Source organism: Drosophila novamexicana, unplaced genomic scaffold (genome assembly GCF_003285875.2).
Source record: "Drosophila novamexicana strain 15010-1031.04,08,12 unplaced genomic scaffold, DnovRS2.1 tig00000008-arrow-pilon, whole genome shotgun sequence".
Classification (NCBI taxonomy): Eukaryota; Metazoa; Arthropoda; class Insecta; order Diptera; family Drosophilidae; genus Drosophila; species Drosophila novamexicana.
In genome coordinates, this window is record NW_020824765.1 from 3,040,923 (window position 1) to 3,056,578 (window position 15,656).

Sequence of the window (15,656 nt, forward strand, 5' to 3'; positions counted from 1 at the left end):
TAATTTTCTTAGTAACTAAGTCTTTGGGTTAAAAACTACAATTTGGTAGTGCTAATTCTAATGGTAGTTATTTTTTGTTCTCAGAAGTGAAAAAGCATGTTATGATACTTAGGATAGTTTTTAAATATTCTTAAGACAAATTCCTGCTAATAGCAAACTTAACGACAAATGTGCCAAAGATTTGGAACCGTTTGAATTTAATTGAATGCTATCGATTAAAAGGTTGTACGTGCAACTGCTGGGTGGTTTAACAAATGACGTGAAGTTGGGATAACGTATTATCTCGGAGGGCTGTAATTGGAAAATTAATTATATTCTATAGTGTTTTTTTTTTTATAAGAACTTGACTTACGATTGACATCGACTCGTTGGAAACACGACAAAAAGTCATATGTTTCCCTGTTATCATAGCATGCTCCACCCGTTTTGTGAATAACGGCTCTGACCAAGGTAGCTGATTTATATGTGAAAGGAACGTGCGATCATGAAACTCTACCGGATCCGAAATCAGCAGTTTGTCTAAAAGAAGGTAAAAAAAAAAGAGAAAAATTAGTTATATGTAGCTAAATATACAATAATCATTTAATTTATTTTGAAATTGCCAATGGAGAAAAAGGCGAAATATTTATTTAAACACAGACTCTAAACGAGATTCTTGTTAAATAAATAATAAAAAAAAAAATAAACCAATCTCTTTGATAAAGACTGTGTTAAGTTGAGAGACTAGATTTATAATTAGAATAGAACGATAATTAATACTGATCAAGAATATATAGATTCATTATAATGTCTGAGAAATCATTCCAGTACATTTGAAGTCCTATTCAATATAAAACATAAAAGATCACATACTTAATAAAGATCCTTCGACGACTATGTCTTCAGCGCTCATATTGGTTTGGTTAGGCTTTGTTTTCGCATATACAGTATTTGGCATGTAATCTAAGAGATTTCCGTTGTATAAAAATAAATTTTCCACGTCAGTCATATTTAATGAATAGAACTGATTAACTCCAAACATCTCAAAAAATTCACGCACTGGCGTCATGCTGTAACAACCGGCCAATTCGATTTTCGGATAATATGTGATAAAAGACAAACACATTTCATGTTTAGTCGAGTATCCACCGAATGTGGCCCTTTTACGGTGCGTCGTATCATAGGCGCAGTCTGTAATAAGAAAATCTCCAGGCAGAACAACCGTCTCGTTAGCCAGCTGGTGAAATTGCTGATATTTATAATCATAGTTATCATCTTCAATGATGCGTTGTAATTCCTTGCCCCCTCGAATATGGCGCAGGCTCATTTTGCGACCAGCGCGGTGCGTATGAAGAGTACCAGATATAATTTTAATGCCATCCTCGGGAAACAACTGAAATCATTATTTGTTAGATACATAAGACTTTGTAAGGACGTTTACAACTTACTACATTTGAACATGAAGGTCCACAAATACCAACATTACGGTACAGCTTTTGTCCAGGAGGAATAATTTGGGTGTCGGAAATAGAAACTCCGCTGATTATGATACCCCCATCGTTAGCACGTAGTTGAGGTGTATAGTGAATTCGAAATCCGGAATGATCTACGGCTGTAGACAATTTCATAGACACATATTTAAATGCAAAACATTCCTATTGCGTTTGAGGTGCTGGCTTACCGCGCAAAGCCTTTGGATTATCATAGTGTATTTCGAGCATATAATACTTGACGCCCGAGGAGCCACCAATTGGTATGCCAACATGGTGCGGCAAAAATTGGCCTGTAGAGCCGATAGACCAAACGGCCACTGGTGTGGAACAAGAATCCCAATCCCGGGGCGTCAACGAGTTGCTGTTGCATACAGTGCCAGTACTTCTTACCCAAACGTCCCACGACTCGGAATCTGAACCAGGATATGATTTCGCGGAGCATTCAAAAAGAGTCATATGATGGACAACTGTATCATCCGCTGTACTGTATATAATGTATTTATTTACATAAAGTAGACTTACGAGGTTTATATGCGCTACTCACGAAACATGGGTTAAAAGTGGCTCATAACCAATTATATGGTGTTTTCGATGCAGAATAGGAGCTCTTATTATTTTACACCAATAGAGAGTATCCATCGAAGGCTCAAGCGTCACATTACTCACAACAATGTCCCACTGGTGAGTAACCGGATTGTTTGTCTTATTTTGTTTTCGAAAAACTGGATTCATTAAAAGCAGTGGCTTAGCACCACGATTCTGACCATGTCCCTCTAAATTACCATGTATCGGATCGATTTTGCCGAAAGACCACAAAACTTTAATTGTGTCATGCTTAAATATAATAAATTAAAATAAATTGAGTTGACAACGTTTTGAGATAATATACATACGCCCAATGGAATATCGTAGGGATCACACGTTTCAAGCAGACGCTTAAATGCGACAAAAGTATGCGTGTCATTTTGGTGGCCATCGATAACGTTGTAGTTTTGCGTATCATCCTGTATAGGTGCTCCATGCGCATGTTGTATTGAGCCATGACAATCCTATGCAAAAAATAATGTTTCTCCTTATCAATAGGAATAACTTGGGCAGATATTATTAAAGTCAATTTAAAATCTTGTTACAACTATAGAAAGATTTTCAGGTTCTGCATCTCAAAGCAACTTTTTATGGTGGGACTTAGCCTAACGTGTACATCCACTTTTGGATTTAGAGTTCTAACTATACATATCAAACAATCAGAAGATTCACTCAACTTAGTGGGCTATCTTCTTGAAACTATGCAAAAGTCCCTATTTCGGTTACAGGGACTACAGGTTGCAGGGATTACCATAATCGGAAAAAAATTAAGTTTTTATAGGCAGAACTAGAAAAGTATATTTTTGTATGATATTTTCGTCATTTATACAATTTAATTAAATGCAATAGGAACAATCGATCGATATCTTGAACAATCCCGGCATTTGCCAATTTAAATTATGCTGCCTATAATTGAGGCGAATCCTATCAAGATCTACTACTATATTATAAAGCTCCAAATCTGCAAAGGCAATAAATACTCGGCACACCAAAGATAAACCTACATATTTGTGTTATTTTTAATAAGTTATACTACCTTTAAGCATTTAATAGGCAAAGTACATATATTTTTTGGCTAAACCTTAAGCAAGCGAGCTCGTAGATCAAGCTGCTGCTGGTGTTAGTCCCGTTTTAGGCTATTAATATTACTATTAGTAGCATTTTATCTACTTGTTATGCAATGTTCATTTTACTTACGAGTGCGTTTGCTTTTCCAGTCTCATCGTCGACCCATAACAATACCATATCCGCACTGTACATGCGGCCGTCTTTTTGTGAAAATCCAAGGCCAATAAAGCCACGCGTATTTACAGTTACCTTAAAGTAAATATAATTTTCCTTGATCTGCCACTCGAGCCAGTACAAGCCATTCCTGTCCATCATTTCAAGTCTCTGCCAGTTCTGATGCCGGACAGATGCGTGTGAAGCGGAATCCCTACGATCCTCATAGCTATAATGCGCACAGTTAACGTTTTGCCGTATGAAAACGACAATAAACCATATCCTGACGAAAATGTGCAGCAACATTTATAACCTGTTTTATATTGCTTCACTGATTTTAATTTTATATTACTGAACTTGTATGTAATCTATATTAATGTTTTTTTGTTTATCGCTTTAACGCAGGAGCTGTGCGCCTTGTGTACTGTTGCACGCCTTTTCCGCTTTAAATTGCCTTCGATACTTCGTTTATACATATACTTCCAAGGGAGGGTCATTTCACAAGCCGGCAGATGTTTCGAAGGAACTAACACACCACCTTTTCCACACAGGTATATACGATCTTCTAAAAATACATACAAATAAATACACACACACGCATACATATAGATATACATATACGCGTCGTCCTCGCTCATGATCGACGTTAAGTTAATATCGATATTTAAAGTTTCACAATGTTAGTAATATCGATATATACAAAAGATCATCAAAGCCGACAGATTCGATATTTATTGTATCGAGATGTACACAATTAATCCTAAAAATCAAATATTAAATGTTAAGAACTCGGAGATTTGTATAACTTAACATTTTTTTTTTAAAGTTACCGCTTACCATCGGTTCTATCTGAACTGTAATGGAATTCTAATATTTCTCATAACATCGATAAGTTCGATAAATCATCGCTAAACACATATCTGATCTCTGGTGAGCACTGTTCAGTTGTTATTTTGGCTCCAACTTCACCGTTGCTTTTTGTTTCTTTTTCGTGGCGCTGCTATTTTTCGGTGCACATGAGTCCACGCCTTCTATTTCGTAAAAATATCATCTCATTTTGTAAAAATTAGTAAAATGTGCTTCGCATCACCGAGCCGGCCCAGCGCGGCTTTCATTGCTCGAGAAAAGATTAAATTCCGTAACAATTTGTCAAGAGGAGCAAATAAACCAAAGCGCAAGTCGAATGGTGAGAAAAGTAAAGTTAAAAATGCGCAATTTTTGCAAACAAATTTCTCTTTTATATAAATAAGATACAAACAGATTAACAGTGATTATATTTACAATTTGAATGGGATGATTGCAGCATTTTAAGAATAATACTTATAACGTTATTGAATAATTTAAAAATTATTAACTAGTTTTATCTCGCTACAAGAAGAAATTACAAATAAGTTATTATTTTTAAGGGTAAAAAGCTAAAGTTAAAGAAAGTTTGCATAAAAATTGGCTACAATGCATGATTTGCTATTATATGGACGTACACTCATAACATACCAGAAGTTTTTTTCTCACAGTTAAAAAACGTTTCTCATTACATTAAAATACATTAATAGAAAATTCTAATTTGCAGTCACTGAGCCCAGGGTCTGTGGTTGGGGCATCCGAGGTCGTATCATCATAGTTGCTTTTTTCAAAGTGTAGTCCCAGCCCCGCCAACGAAACCATACAATTCCCTGCCGGGCAGTCAGGTCTTGAGGATCATGCAGATAAAGTCCGTTTAATCCACGACCACATGACTTCCACCACCAGCCGCCCTGCAAAACAAAACAAACAAACAAGTAAGTTGTTAACTTTACAAAAGTAAAATTGAAAGTGATTTTAAAACCTTACCTTTAGCATACTTGCACAGTTGAGTGAGCTTCGATCATTATCTTTGTTGTATGTTGAGAATGGGCTATTGTTGGAGCCATACCATGGATCATTTAATGAATCACCAGCATTTCCTTCGTATCCATCGATTTCCAGCTTATAATAATCAGCCTCCGAGTGTATTTTAAAATGCGAATATTGTGCAAATCTTAAAATAGAAACATAAAAACATTTTAATTGATATTAAGATTTAATTAAGTAATCCTTTCAAGCTAGGTTCGTTTTCCTAAGAAGATAATTATTATTTAATTTGGAAAATGCTTACTTTTTTTGTTAATAGTTTTAAACCAAATGTTGAATGCATGTGATAGACTAAGGAAATTAATACTCACCGCTTGTTACCTTCGAAATCTTCTAGTTCTACCCGCAATGCATAGTCTTCATTATTTGTCAGCATATAAATATTTTCGTTGCCTAACCAAAACTCTTTTGCAGGCTCGCCAAATCCATTTTTATAGTCCGCCCAATCGCGGTTGAAGTTTTCACGCGGCTCTCCAAAATCATCCCGCCGTTGAATCACCTGCGATTAAAGTAATTTATTGAATTATTTTATTTTATAAAAATGAAAATAGTACATTACCGTCCAGCCACCATCGGAGATACCCTGCTCACAATACACCTTTAAGAACCAATATGTTGTTCCACGAATTTGTAGGTAAAATACTCCAGACTGTTTCATGCCAGCATTTAAGATATCTACACAAGAGAAACCCTAGGAAAAGAATTTGTTTTATTAGTTAAATGAATTAATTTTTGTAACTATCTACTATTAATTTAAAAATTGTATCTTTTAATATGTATAGCTTACAGTTATATCATAACTTCGAACTTTGAATGAATAACGTTACTAAAAAATGCATTTACGTGACAGGTCCTGTTAAGTGGATGTCGATCACATCTCCACCAGACGAATTAACATCAAATGAACTAGGGGAAGGTAACCAAGAATGCCAAGAATATGGAAGATGAATTCATACCATTGGAAGATGCCAATCAACAACAGTAAAAGTCATTATGTCGTGCTTTACAATGCTGACCAATACAAGGTACTCCTGTGAACGCTTGAACGAAAGTTGTGTTCTATATTTTTCATTCTATGTCCTAGTTGGCGACAATTGAAGGCGGAGACAGTGGAAACAGCGGAAAAGTTTGGCCAGACCGCAGATCCTAACTTACTGGCAGTACCCACATCGGAAGAAGGTCCGCTGTTTGTTTACGGGCCGCTGATACCCATCACCGAGGGTCCGACGCCGCCGCCTATCAGCGAGGTCAAGTCTATGGACTACATCTAACAAATACGAGCCGAAACGCCTCAGTAAAACGCAGACGGCTTTACTTCCACATTGGTATGCCAGCTGCTGCAGTGCCTGCGTGGGCCTTTAGCAGGACAATGGAACAAAAATTACAGTTTAAAACTATCAGAGCACAGAACGCTTATTAGCCATTGTTAAACAAACGTTTCTCCTGTAGAAATGCATAATTTCCATGTAATCTAATTCTATTTATACAATTATATTAAAAGAAAACATAGTTTCCTTCCTCTTATCCTCACACAGCAATATAGAAATAGAAATTCGAAAATTATTTCACATCCAACAGCTCTTTTAGCCACCCCTCTCCCTCTGTGGTTCCTAGATGACCCACATATCTTTGGTTTTACCATACCATTGATAGAGTCCTGGGAACCTATAGTTCCAAATCCCAGCAAAATTTGCTTTATCCACATTTAAACGATTGCAAAATACCATTGTAGTGGCCGTTAGCTCTCATTTTAAAATCAAAATTCAGCTGAACTACCAGGCGAACAGAAATGCCCAGCAGGTAGATTCACAGAAAAATTTAGTTTAACAGTTGACTGTTAATCAGCAGCTGTTATTTAACAGTTGACTGTTAACCAGCGGCTGCAGCTGTTAATTAACATAGCCCTGTTAACGGCCGCTGCTCAGAAGGGGGCGTTAGATTTGAACGGAAATTTGGCAAAAATACCAGGCGAACAGAAATGCCCAGCAGGTAGACGAACTAAAATTTTTGTGAATCAAAAATTTCATTGCATACCCAAACGGGGCGGGCGGAGGAGCAGCTGGTTGCTTAAGTTTTAATGAAAATTCGGAGGAAGTACCAGGCGAACAGAAATGCCCAGTAGGCAGACGAACTAAAATTTTTGTTCCCAACAGTCAACTGCTAAATTAATGATCACAAATTCTAATGGCCTTAAGCTGCAGCAATGTAAAAAGGGGACTGAAAGCATGAAGTATGCGCATTTTTCAGGGATTTCGTTCTTTAGGTTCACCAGGACTATATCAATGGTATGGAATAACCAAGGATATATGGGTCAACTAGGTACCATCGAGGGAGGTGGGGTTGTTTGTTGGGGGCGGCTAAAATTAAAGGCATTCATATTTTTTGACCATTTCGGTTATTTAGGTTCACCAGGACTATATCTTTGGCATGGTAAGACCAAGGATATATGGGTTATCTAGGAACCATCGGTTTTTAATTGTCTGTTGGCAGCTATGGCAAAAGAACAAAAAAAATACTGCAAGTGTTCTTTTCAATAACTTTATATGTTCATATACCGGTCAAATAAAGCCCGATCCTGGGAGGATTGGGCGCGTTGAGTTTGTGAGCGTTCATAATCGGAGTGTATTTTTCCCGAGATATTTCAATTCTAAAATTATCGGAAAACTTTAAGTGGCCTTATCTTGGCTATAATGGGCGCGTTAAATGGAACTTATCCTAAAAGTGTAGAATAGGAAATAAAAAAGACGAAGGTCCTTCAAGTAGTTGAGATATACTTTTTTTATGAAGCAAATAGCGCATAGCTCGGCTGCATCCTTGCGTATCCTAGCCAAGTCCTGCGAGGCTATCAGCTGGCCAAAGACCAGCAAAATCGTCTTTGTAGCTTCCGTGATATCAAGGATTGTGTTTAATTTTACAAGTCCTGAATCCTTAGATGACCTCAAATGTGTTTGTGTCGAAATCAAGGATCCACGTGGTTTACAAAACGACAGTCAAACTAGTTACCGGTTGCTTTACATGATTACAGACTTGGGTTTTATGAAATATATCTTCATATGTCGATATCACGCATGATGATTAAAACTTTCGACGCTTTGGGGCGATATCAATTTTCCGTAATGTCGTTTCTGCCGCTTACGAGCTGCAAGCGATTGTCCCATTTGATCTTAGTATTGCATCTTCACCTCGGCGGCTTCGCGAATATCATCGCAGTGCTGCCTAGAATTTGGCAAACAGGAGTCGCCAATCGCTGCAGGCTCCAATATGCACTTGGACGCATCTATGCCGTTGAGGATACCATTGACCGCATGTTTTTCACATGCAAGTGCTGCTCCTTAATATGGCGCGTAGTTCGTCTTTCCGTCTCCCAATCAATTCAGAATATTTAATAATTAGCGCGATGCCAAAACTGAGATGTAAAACTCTGCCTTTTTTTTGATTTGATCAACACTTCCTTCATTTTTTGTATTTTTAAGACGTCTGAATTAAGTTGTGTACCGCAGAAATCTTTTCCAAAATGTGGAATTCATATCGATGCCATCGATAATATTATTCATCAGATATCGATAGTAGTTGTTACTTATGGTATTTTATAACATTGGATTATTTGTAGTACTTTAAACCATTGACTTATTTTTACTATTTACATAACATTGGTTGCCTGTCGGTCTTTCTAAGTGTGATATTTTCTACAGTTGTGATAATTTTTGTCACATGCGAGTACTGATAGATCTACTGAATAGAAATAATGTATTTTATATCTTAAGAAGTCATTCTCGCGCCACTTCTAACTCGTTGGTTTTTTTGAATCTCACAGTATTTTTTTTGTAAAGAAATATTTCCCACATTGCTAACGGCGGTCACACTTATACATTTTCTCGAGTAAATAAATTGAATATTAATGTTGTTTGCAACAATATGCTCGCTTATAATTATTTTGAGATTTTCGGCGTGCGAAGACCAAAGTGTCGATGTCAAAAAAACTCTTGTTTGGGGGCCAGGACTAAAACCTGACGACATTGTCTTGCCTGCAAGATATTTTTTTATCCATGCCGTCGACAAGACTGGGAAAAAGTAAACAATAATAATTAAGATTAAATGCTGAAGGGAAATATAATTGGTTTCTGTTTGTATTTACAGATTTGCGTCCCGTACGTATTTAAAATTTCAAGTGCACATAAATGGACATTCTCCACATGGAAAATGTCGGTATAATATTAACCAAATTGATCGTGAAGACGGGTCCACCATTGTTCGTTACACTATTGCCGATTGGTGCGAGAATGTTGAGATTAATGTGCAATATAATGGCTCGCATGTGGCACATTCCCCTTATCTGGTTCAGAACAAGGTCTACTCGGAGCGCTGCTACTGTCCGCAGGAGCTCAATCTTTGGCTGTTAAAAAATGACTGTGCCGCTTTCGAAGATGACAGACAGATATCCTGGGACTTGCACTCATTTAAGCGTGTGAACTTCAGTGCCATACGTGACAATTTGTTAAAAAGATATAATGCTCCAGAGAGTATTTCTTTGTGCCACTATGTGGTAAAAAACCAACAAATTTGGAGAAACTGCTATGGAAAATATACTGGCTTCAAGATGTTTATGGATGCGACGTTGTCTGCACTGTCTCGCGTGGTTTTCCTGCCTGATATGGAATTTTATTTAAATCTTGGCGACTGGCCGCTATCGAAAAAAGGCGGTCAGCAAAGGACATCGGGGCCATACCCAATATTTTCATGGTGTGGAAGTGACGACACCTACGACATAACATTGCCTACGTATGATATTACCGAGTCCACAATAGAGAATATGGGACGGGTTATGTTGGATATGTTATCTGTGCAAAAGGACGAATATTCATGGGAAAATAAAGAAGAAAAGGCTTTCTTTCGCGGCAGGGATTCGCGACGAGAAAGGTTGGATCTGATTGATCTGGCAAGAAAATATCCCGATGTAATCAACGCGTCTATAACAAATTTCTTTTTCTTTCGCAATGAAGAGGATAAATACGGTCCCAAGGTACCGCATATATCCTTCATGGATTTCTTTAAGGTAAGTTTGTAATATAGATATAAATATTGATTTTAACACTCATCATATTTTTAGTACAAATATCAGTTAAACATTGATGGAGCTGTTGCGGCATATCGATTACCCTATTTACTTGCAGGCGGATCTTTAGTTTTAAAACAAGATTCACCTTATTACGAACATTTTTATAGTAAATTGGTACCATATAAGCATTTTGTGCCTATCAAGCGTGATCTCAGCGACGTAATCGAAAAAATAGCTTGGGCTAAAGAAAATGATGCCCGTGTTAAGGAAATCGTATCAAATGCACGAGCATTCGTCGAAGCAAATCTTTTACCACAACATATTTATTGTTATCACATGATATTATTTAAGGAGTGGAGCAATCGTTTAGTGGCCCCAATAGATGTGCTTCAGGGTATGGAAAAACTAAATTCGAGTTATACATGCTCTTGCAAACAAAAACAGTTTAAAGATGAACTTTAGACTTTGATCTTTTTGTACTTTTATCTATCATATTAAGTAGTAAAAATATTAATTAATAATCTTTAATCGTTTTAATGGGCTTGGTCGACTTGTGCTGGGAAATACATCAGATTGCCAAGTTGGGTAAAAAGGGCAGAAAAAGGAGCTTGATGAAATGATTGATGTGTTCTTATTATCAAATCGAGAACGGCTTGAGTTGACAACAAAGACATTCAAATGTTTTAGCGATTATGTATGCAACAAAAAATGTATTTACCTTAACGTCCTTTAGTGTAAATATATCATTGGTAAATGTGTTATTTACTACTGCTGGTTTGTTCTTGACACTCGGAAAGATAATGCCGCCTTTCCGAACAACTGATTTTGTTGGTGTTGTATTCCACGTAGAAGAAGAAGAAGCAGTGACTGGTGTTGCATTGACCATAATGCCTAGTATATTATTGATATTTGTGCTCGAAGAAGTAGATTGACTGTTCATAGCACTCGTAGGCGTGCCCAATGTTGGGTAAATAGCTGTTGACGTATTATATTTCATAGAAGATTGTGTCGCTGACGAAGGCGTTGTGGTTGGCTCATTTAAATCAGTCAAGCTTTCATCAATAACAGAGTACCTGAATGAAATTGAACAACTCTTAATTTATATAAAGTATAGTAGAGCATATAAATCGTACCTGCTTGGATCGTACTCCACCAGACGATCAATAGTTGGGTCTCCTAAAAGTTCACTGGGCCCTGGTCGCTGTGCAAGTATTTGAACATCATCCTCTTGTTTTTTTAATCGTTTTTCAACCATATCTAAGTTGTTGATTATCAAATTGGTTTTCGTTTTTAGATCCTGGTGTATTTCTCCAATTGCTCGTTCTTGCCGCTGAGTTTGTGTGAGAAGTGCATCCGATTTAGGCAATAAATGATCAACAGAAGACTTAGTACCCACCACGACGTCCCACACCTCGTCCATTTTTTCGGAAACCGAAACCATTGGACGCATTTGCTTGACAAGAGCATCAATTTTACTCGACTTAATGGCTGGAAAGGCCGTTGTCGTGACATTGAATCCGTTTAATTGCTCATGATGATCGACAACAGCGTCATGAATGTCGTTAATCATACGCAGCATACGGCCTATATTTTCCGACTCAATATTTATGTGAAACTGCAATTTTTTGTCAATGTTTTCAGTTGAATCGCGCAATTGGTTGACTTCGGCGGACACATGAGTCATAACTTCGGCTGTCATTGCTTTCGTAATTTCCACAACATTCATTGTAATAGGCTTTTTCTCACTAGCCTCTGCGTTAAATTCATCAACTTGCAAAAAGTTGTTGTCTATCTGCGTTTTCAGCACTTCAAGCTTCAGGTCAATGTCGCTGACTTTCTGATCCAACTTCACGAGCCGGCTATCGATTTGGAACGTGGAAGAGCCAGTTGTAATAGGTTTATGCATTTCACTGTCTGAACGAGCACCCGTTTCGGGCACAATGTAAACCACATTTGAAAGCTTAGAATCGAGACTACTTAGTTTCGACAGCGCCTCTTCAGTCTTTTCTACATTGTTGGTAACGCGATTCTCCAAACTTTCTATGTGCTCCATTAGATCCTCCACTGATCTGCCCAGGTTGTCGATTCGTTTTAATTTCCCCTCAAGCGTTGTGATAATTATCTCAAATATACTCAGCAATTGTTGTTCTCTAAAAGGAAAAATTGCACATTGCACATTTTCAAATCAAATCAAATTTCTTCGAATATCATATATATCAAAAACTTTCTTAAAATGTTATTATATTTAAATTCCGATTTTGTCAAATCTACAATTTGAAAAGACATAGGTAAAAATCACTGCAAAGTTCTCTTTTCGAGATGCATTGACCTACTTTTATAGGATCATAGCTCCTTTAAGGATCATCGCAAAAATATTGGATTATAAACACATTTGTTTTTGAATACTCTCGCAAAATCCACTCGTGAATGGAAATGCGGGATTACGATAGAACTGACATAGTTTGTTAACTCGCGTTCAAAGCCAAAGAGTTTGGTCAGCAAGGAAAATTACAAAAAAAAAGTTGGGTATAAGTAAAATGTTCGCCTAAGAGAAGTGTCCCTTAGGAGAGTTTTCATTGTATATTATAATGCACTTATAGTACAATGTCAAATGGATTTTGGTCTGATAAAAATATTTAATAATTTGCATTCACTTTGCTCCAAGCTGTCTTTAACAGTGTCTGTTTTTTTTTTTGTTTTATTTGTTCATTTCCCACACTCTCGGCCAGAGCAGACCGGTTTTGACTAGTTGGTGCGCAATCCAATCAACGACTCAAGCGCTTTTACGCTCATTTACGAATGTTTTTATACCCTGTACCTAATTGAGGCAGATACCAGCATTATATAGCCAAAATAAATACGACTAGCATCAACAGATGAGCCCAAATAACTTTGTCTATTTGAACGCAAGTTTCGATTTCGGAAACTGTGCTTATTTTTTTTACTAGAGAGTTAAGAAACTCTAGGCTTTAGTTAAGAGTAATCAACATTTGATTGCCAATAAATATCGAATAAAACAGACATCCCTGCAATTTATATATTGGCTATATATTTAGTATCTTTCGTCTATCGCAGACTTCTTAGAAGACTTAAAAATTAATTGGCTTTTTAGATTCTAAGGCGAAAGGGAAGAGAGGGATGACTAAAATATTTATATACTGTACATACTAATTTTATTAATTTTTGAGTTATTCATTTAAGATCAATGTTGAATTTTATTGATATATTTGTAATTGGTCGAGATTTTGCCCCGTTTGGGCATTGTATACGGAAATATATATTTAGAATTCCATTTTCTGAGATCGACGGAGAGAGAGACGAAGAGACAGACGGACATAGGCCAATCGACTCAGATTCTCTTTCTGATTAAGAATATATATACTTTCTCGTGTAAAACATACACTCTTCAGCATTTCCACAGAACCCTTCTTACTCATTTTCAATAGTTACATAATATAGTCTATAAGACGAAAGAGAGCAATAACTCGACTAGAAACTATTCTCAACTCGTTGAGCATCAGGTTTCAAAAATTTCAACCTGATTCATTTGCAAACAACATGAATTCATGCAAAAATTAATTATGAATTTAAAAATATGGCATATTAATGTATATCAAAGCGCAAGGCTCTAAACTTAACAAAAATGTTAGCGAAGGTATCCAAAGAGAAATAATTTTTAAATTTTTATATAAAGTTAATAAAACTAAGTCTTAAAATCGCTATTTATTGGTAAAGAGTCTTAGCTGCAATTTTTATTTACTCAACAAATTAAATATATTTTTACAAATTTAGTCACTCTAGCTTGAAAAACTTAAAAGATTTTATTAAGAAAACCGAATTTTGAAATCGACGCGCGGGCAACAGAAAAATTCTAAATATACAGTTCATTTGCGTTCGAGGTTCTCCGCGTTCAACAAACGGACAGAAAAGTCTAGATTGAATCGAACATTGAAAAACAGGGTATAATTATAAAGTTGTTCTGGTTGTAAGCTTCAGGTCTCTAGCTTTTGTAACTCCGGGTTCGAAGCGATCGCCACAGACCAAGAGATAGCGATACATGTGGCTTGTTTTACGCAGATCTTCGCCTTTATCGAAGGATATATATACTGTTTAGGGTATCCTGTTTGAGCTCTCATTATCCTTAATACAGGCATAATCAGGGTATCGATATAATAAATTTACGATATTCGAAAATAATTTGCAATGTCTATTTCTGCAAAAAAAACCTATTTACAAATAAGATTTACGTCTTATATCTTTTTATAATATAAACATAAATTACGGCTGTCAATGGGCAAACTTGATAGTTTAAGTGAATGTAAATCAATTGGCCTAAACGGCATTTAATCTCAAGGAGGTCCGTAATTGTGTTAATTTAAGTAAGATTCGAGAAAACGAGATGCATTCAAGTCTTAAATGAACTAGCCTGGTATACTTTTGGGAGCTAGCATAGATATTAAATGTTCGAGCATTATAAGTATATTTTTAACTAGTTGGCTGTTAACAAAATGAATTACATAAAATTACAAACGGCGAATTGTAGTAGATACTGGTAGGCACACAAGTATGTATTTCCACATGTAATGACTTATATTAGCTTTTTTTTTCTTTTCGTTTTTCATTCATATTAGTATGTGCCTATAAAAACTTCAGTTAACCAGTGTGCAAAAAACCAGTTTGTTGCCGCAATCTTTTGTTTTGATCATTTGATTTCACACAAAAGCGCGCAATGTACATAAGTTTATGAACAAAGCTGTGTAGAAAATGTGTTTACATTGCATCTATATATGTATATATATACGTATTTAGATATACATAGGTAATATATATGTAGATAATCAAAAATTATAAAACCTTACCTCGTTCGCAAGTTTCCATTACGCGTCGAGTTTAATGTCTTTGCAGCAAGCTTAAAGCTTGCCGCAGCGGTAGCCCCGCTGTTTATTTGGCTAGCACTAGTTCGCGGCAGCGCTAGGCGTAAATTCGAATTCGAATTCGCATTTACCGCAGCGTTGCGCGCCGTACCGCCAGCGGAGTGAGTGGCTGCGAATGTGCCCGACTGTGTATAGCTCGATAATACGATATTTGCGATCAAGAGTACGACTGTAAAAGACAGCCGGCCCCTGAATCGTTTCTGCAAGGGTATCATTACGGCGAACCACAAATTCAAGCCTCTTTCTTGTATTGGCTGAATTTATTAATTATGCTTTGAACACTTTGCAATAAGGTTAATGTTTTAATATGTATATATAGATGTGCACATATATATTGGTTGAACCGCTCAATGGACTGCAAAAGAGCAGCAAAAAAAAAAAGCAGCGCATTGAAAAATCTTGTTACTATCTAGTTTGAAGTAGACCTTTGCAACAAATATTTTCTTCACATTTTCACTGTATACATACATAAATTTGTTAGCAGAGCTTTGCGCTGCA

General features: G+C 36.5%; 4 protein-coding genes across 4 annotated transcripts; 2 read left to right on the top strand and 2 right to left on the bottom strand.

The window, feature by feature from the left end:
• Positions 1–36: 36 nt before the first annotated feature.
• Positions 37–3,584, bottom strand: LOC115762926 (MOXD1 homolog 1). The gene is given in 7 exon segments (XM_030705310.1): positions 37–291; positions 353–519; positions 853–1,372; positions 1,428–1,591; positions 1,661–2,306; positions 2,366–2,521; positions 3,255–3,584. Coding segments are annotated over 7 exon segments (2,154 nt in total). The 3' UTR covers positions 37–120.
• A 944-nt stretch (positions 3,585–4,528) lies between these two features.
• LOC115762984 (fibrinogen alpha chain) lies at positions 4,529–15,514 on the bottom strand. Its single transcript, XM_030705370.1, has 7 exons — positions 15,084–15,514; positions 11,358–12,374; positions 10,943–11,297; positions 5,728–5,859; positions 5,480–5,667; positions 5,109–5,295; positions 4,529–5,032 (listed from the first exon to the last, which is right to left on the bottom strand). Exons 1-7 carry the CDS (start codon positions 15,371–15,373, stop codon positions 4,838–4,840), a joined length of 2,364 nt encoding a protein of 787 aa, XP_030561230.1. The 5' UTR covers positions 15,374–15,514; the 3' UTR covers positions 4,529–4,837.
• On the top strand, positions 5,736–6,611 carry LOC115763002. Its single transcript, XM_030705395.1, has 3 exons — positions 5,736–5,802; positions 6,019–6,193; positions 6,253–6,611. The coding sequence occupies exons 2-3, from the start codon at positions 6,162–6,164 to the stop codon at positions 6,437–6,439; spliced, it is 219 nt and encodes a 72-aa protein (XP_030561255.1). The 5' UTR covers positions 5,736–5,802; positions 6,019–6,161; the 3' UTR covers positions 6,440–6,611.
• LOC115762993 (protein O-glucosyltransferase 2-like) lies at positions 9,039–10,727 on the top strand. Its single transcript, XM_030705383.1, has 3 exons — positions 9,039–9,239; positions 9,306–10,221; positions 10,276–10,727. Exons 1-3 carry the CDS (start codon positions 9,067–9,069, stop codon positions 10,684–10,686), a joined length of 1,500 nt encoding a protein of 499 aa, XP_030561243.1. The 5' UTR covers positions 9,039–9,066; the 3' UTR covers positions 10,687–10,727.
• Positions 15,515–15,656: the final 142 nt, after the last annotated feature.